The 5,000-nt window shown below is 46.8% G+C and overlaps 1 protein-coding gene across 1 annotated transcript in view; it reads right to left on the bottom strand.

Moving 5' to 3' along the window:
• LOC134065858 (cadherin-12-like) overlaps positions 1-5,000 on the bottom strand; it is an 88,107-nt gene that overhangs the window by 5,877 nt on the left and 77,230 nt on the right. The window contains exons 9-10 of the mRNA XM_062520950.1: positions 4,033-4,153; positions 789-1,040 (exon numbers count right to left, since the gene is read on the bottom strand). Of these exons, the coding sequence (XP_062376934.1) occupies positions 789-1,040; positions 4,033-4,153 (373 nt within the window). The remainder of the gene's footprint in view (positions 1-788; positions 1,041-4,032; positions 4,154-5,000) is intronic.

Here is a 5,000-nt window from a genome sequence, read left to right as displayed (position 1 = left end):
CCTTTTCTAGGACCACCTCTTTGCTGGGCCACAATTTCCTCTTTTTCTGGACAGTTTGGAGCCTCCCCCTTTCGCCCTCTCGTTGGATTTATTGACATTTTCCCGAGCCTTTCCTAGACGGATTATGTTTGCTTGGACATAGCTCAAGGTCTGGGGTGATTGATCGTCCGGCCCCACCAACGGGCCCGGCCAATAGTTGGGTGCCCTTTAAAAGACTTTTTCGGCTTCTCATAAAACTACATCAAACAGCTATAGCTTGATTTTCGGGCCTAATGCTGAACTCGGTCTCTACTTGAGAGCCACCTCATCAGTCACTATGTGGTTTGGGAGGGTGGAGAAGGTCAAACGCTCATTTATTCCCTGCGCTGGTCGGCAAAAGCACACCGGGTTGTTCCAGAAGAAGTTATATTTTAAGTGGAGACCATACAGCAGATCTTTCAATGGCATCTTAATGGCCTTCCAATAGAGGGATTGCTTTAAGAAATAACAGTCACCTAGAAATACAGGTGCCAGAAGAGGTGTAGAGAGTGTGTGCGTGTGTGTTTGTGTGTGTGTGTGTGTGTGTGTGTGTGTGTGTGTGTGTGTGTGTGTGTGTGTGTAGGGACCTCTGGTCTAAGCTGGACCTGTTGACTTTGTTTTTTTCTGATCAAAGTCTGCAGCTGCTCCGAGACTTCTCAAAAGAGGCGCAGTCCAGATGTTAGCACACTGTGTGTGTGTGTGTGTGTGTGTGTGTGTGTGTGTGTGTGTGTGTGTGTGTGTGCGTGTGTGCGTGTGCGTGTGTGTCTCACCCAGTAGGATGATGATGCAGAGCAGGATGGCGATGAGAGCTCCGGTGCTCAGGCCCACGGGCAGGAAGAGCGCCTCGGCGTTGCAGGTGAGCAACGAGCCGTCGGCGTCGCACACACACACGCGCACCGTCAGCGTGCCCGTGCTGCTCATGGAGCGATAGCCACTGTCCGAGATCACCACGGGGACCTCGTAGAACTCCTGAGACCGCCGACGGAACCCTCCGTGGAGCGTGACGATCCCGGCTGTGTTGTCTAGGCAACGGGAGGGAGAAGAGAAAGGAAAACAAAAACACGATTATGAAGAGTTGGCCCGGAAAGGAAGAATTTTGGATAATTTTCTCTTTTTTTCGGGCGCTTTTACAACTCTGCAGTTCTGTGCAGAGGCCAAAATGGCTGTGTTCAGCATTATTCCGACGGCCCGTCTCTATCTCCGTGTTCGAGACCTCCTGTTCGGTATTGTGTAGAAATGAGTCGACGATTTCAGTAACAACACCACAATTTAGCCGTGCACAAATTCTGGGCCATTGTGAGGAAAAGATCAAGCAAGCAGAGCGGCGAATAACAGCTTCCCTCAACGCGTCACCTCAACCAAATCACTGTCATTTTTTTATTGCTGTTAGCCAGTAATGGAGACAGAAAAAAAAACATAATTACGTCCCCACAGCCGCAGTTGCTTTGACATATAATATTGTGTGCTTCCACAACATCATTTTCATGTGAAACACTTGAGCGCACCATAGCTTGTTTTTGAAAGGGCCATCCGAGCCACTGGTGCTGTGCTGTGCTGTGCTTTGCTTCCCGAGGACCGTGAGACTGACAGCAGTGTTGTGTTGTGCTGCAGTCCTGGTGCATCCACTGGAGGAATGACAGCTATGTATTCATGAGGTGTGGACAGTATAGATTATGGCAGCGGTGTCTCTGGGGAGAGTCTCCCCCCCGCCTGCTATCACAGCCCGCGTGAGAAAGCTGCAGTTTATCCAGGCTAACAGCTCTCCTGTGTGGCTAACCGCTCCCCCAGTAGGCTGGCTGTATTGTGGGTTTGGGTAAAAGGGGGCGGTTGACCCTGGGGTTTGCTGGGGTTTGCTACCGCATGATCCCACCATGAGTGATATAAACACACTCACACAGACACACAGACACACAGACACACACACACACACACACACACACACAGAGACAGACACAGACACACACAGACAGACACAGACACACACACACACACACACACACACACACACACACACACACACACACACACACACACACACACACACACACACACACACACACACACATACACACACAAACAACACACACACACATTAAACATGGTAGAATAGTATATTTTGTGACCTTTCTCTTATCACTCTCTTTCTTTATCTCACGGTGTCTCAAGGTGTTTCAGCAGAATAAGGAAAGCCTACTGTAAGATTGAAAAAGTAGCTGTAGCCTCATAGTGTGTGTCTGTGTGTATGTTGTCCAAGTGTGCGTAAGAGAGGATTATGTAGCACATCAGCTTCGGTAGTTTTCAAGGACTCACCTTTGTGTGTCTCTGCTGTGTATTATTATTTAGGGTGAGATGTGAGGGTATTGTGTGTGTGTGTGTGTGTGTGTGTGTGTAAGAGGGAGAGGGAGAGGGTGAGGGCTAGTGTGTGTGTGTGTGTGTGTGTGTATGTGTGTGTGTGCGTAGGTGTAGGTGTGTGTGCATTGAATGTAGTTTTAAGGTCAGTGGTCATGTTGATGCCGACCAGTTCTGTCAGGAACATTTTTTGTTATTCTACAGGTTAGGACTCACCGCCAAACAGAAAGGTGTGCCTGTGTTCTGACTTTTTTCTTATTGCTGATGGGTATGTGTGTGTGTGTGTGTGTGTGTGTGTGTGTGTGTGTGTGTGTGTGTGTGTGTGTGTGTGTGTGTGGTATGTGTATGTATGAGTGGTGTGTGTGTGTGTGTGTGTGTGTGTGTAAGTGTATGCTGCCTCAGGCTCTGCTCTCAGCTGTCTCATTGTATTATCTGTAATTCGTTAAGGTGATGAGAAGAGGTCCAGAGGTGTGTGTGTGTGTGTGTGTGTGTGTGTGTGTGTGTGTGTGTGTGTGTGTGTGTGTGTGAGTGTGCGTGCATGTGTATCTTTGTACCTGTCTATGTGTGTCAGATGGCATGAATATGAATTGCATCCGTATGTGTGGGAGAGAAAGAGAAAGAGAATGAAAGAGAGAGCGAGCAAGAGAGAGAGAGAGAGAGAGAGAGAGAGAGAGAGAAAAGAGAGAGAGACAGAGAAAGAGAGAGCCTGTTCACACCTTCACTGAGCAACTTTGGTCCGGTGACAGCATTCGCCTGCGAATAAACCCGCAATCCCAGGGAAGCAATTCATCTTTCATCAACAGGTTATTCTTTCATGACTCCGATGTTTGGGATGAATGTTTCATGATTGCCATCACCACCCTTCAGGTGAAGCCAGGTGAGGCACAGAGGGAACACGACGCCCATGTCCTCGGCCTGACCTGTGCGTCGGACGTTTCCTTAAACACCCCCCCACCCCCCAAATAACCCCCTTCACTTGTAGAAAGAGCAAGAAAATAAAATCACTAATTACTATTTGGGTTCTGTGACCGTTTCTCTCTCTCTCTGGGTAATTGGAAGTGTTCGCTGCAATATATCAAGCTGTTATCCTTAATAAGACGATTAATGTTATGGAGATTAAGACTGCCTGCCAGACAATATAAACTCTTGGGAGTAATGAATCTAGTTACAAGGACCTGTCACTATACCATCCGGAGTGGAGATTCCTGTGTCCAGCTGTTGTTCGTGAATACGTCTGCAAATGTGGACATTTGGTGAGGGAGGAGTACAAGAGGAGAGAACAACTGTTCCGTTTTGAGTCTGATGAAATAACAGCCATATTTCCCCAGCTTTTTTGAGTCGCGCACAGCTAGGGTCAGGGTTAGGCTTTTCTGCACTTTTTCTGGATATTCTTTTTTCCAACCAATGTTTTGTGGGGGTTTTATGCCTTTAATCTGATAGGACAGTGTAAAGAGTGACAGGAAGCAAGTGAGGGACAGAGATAGGGTGGGATCAGGAAATGACCCGGCCTGGACTCGAACCCGGGTCCCCGTGGGCATGTGGACCCAAAGGTGGTATGGGTGTTGTAGTCAGTTTTCTGTATACTGTATTGCACAACCACTCCCCCTAGACACCTGCATATGCTTGTTCCAGTCTGGCAGGACTGGACAAAAAGAAAAGACTCACTTCCAAAGTCGCGCACGGTGAAGTTCTGGACTTCACCCTCGTCCTGCACTGGCTTGTAGCTGAACCGCTGTTCACCGGGTGGGGGCTGGTCTCGGTCCTTGGCACTGACCAACTGGATGACCTGCACATATGAATGAACAACATTAACGTCAGTCCCCATAAATCAGTCACCATCAGAACTATGCACTACACTACACTATGCTTTACCATGCAGTGCATCATACTCTACTGTGTTAATGCACCATATTACTACTGTACCTATATGCACTATACTTAATGTCTATGCACTACGTTCTCCTGGACTATGCACCATATACATTCATTATTTGATTATGCACTATACTATCCACAATGTGTACAGAAACAACATAGACATAAAGCTACAGTATATGCACAGCCATTATTGTAGAAAAAACATTATATGTAGAAAAACAAGGAAATAAAAGGAAAGGAGAGGAAAGGAAACATAAAGGCTGTCACTTCTCAAAGATTTTCTTGAAGCATTTTATGACGTGTGCAGGGGTTAGCCTTCAGTTAAACGTTCAATTTCTCCTCTGCAGCACCTGAGCCACTGTTGCTTTGAGGAGCCGAGAGGTATGAATCTCCCCCAGGCATGTCTCACGCCTCTCTGATGACGCTGAGTGGGCATGGGCTTCAGAGAGATGACGCTATATTTGTTTTCAGCTTAAATGCTATTTCCTCTACAAACACTAAAATGGAACAGAAGCAAGGTCTTTGAAGACAAGGTGTGCGTGTGTAAACTATCAATGTTGCATGGCTCCGGTACAGCATCATGCTCTGAATCAGATTGCGTATTAGACTCTATACGCACATGAATTCTATAGAGCATTAGCAAAGCTTCTAATCATATTCTATTTAGTTTTATTCCTTTGCTTTATTGTACTTTAGTAAGTCAAATTAACTAATGGCACAATGGGTAAATGGTAAATAAAGGCCTTTGCATTCAG

The sequence above is a fragment of the Sardina pilchardus genome, chromosome 19, assembly GCF_963854185.1.
Source record: "Sardina pilchardus chromosome 19, fSarPil1.1, whole genome shotgun sequence".
Taxonomy (NCBI): Eukaryota; Metazoa; Chordata; class Actinopteri; order Clupeiformes; family Clupeidae; genus Sardina; species Sardina pilchardus.
The sequence above is the reverse complement of the archived record's forward strand: the minus strand, read 5'-3'. Positions and strand labels throughout refer to the sequence as shown.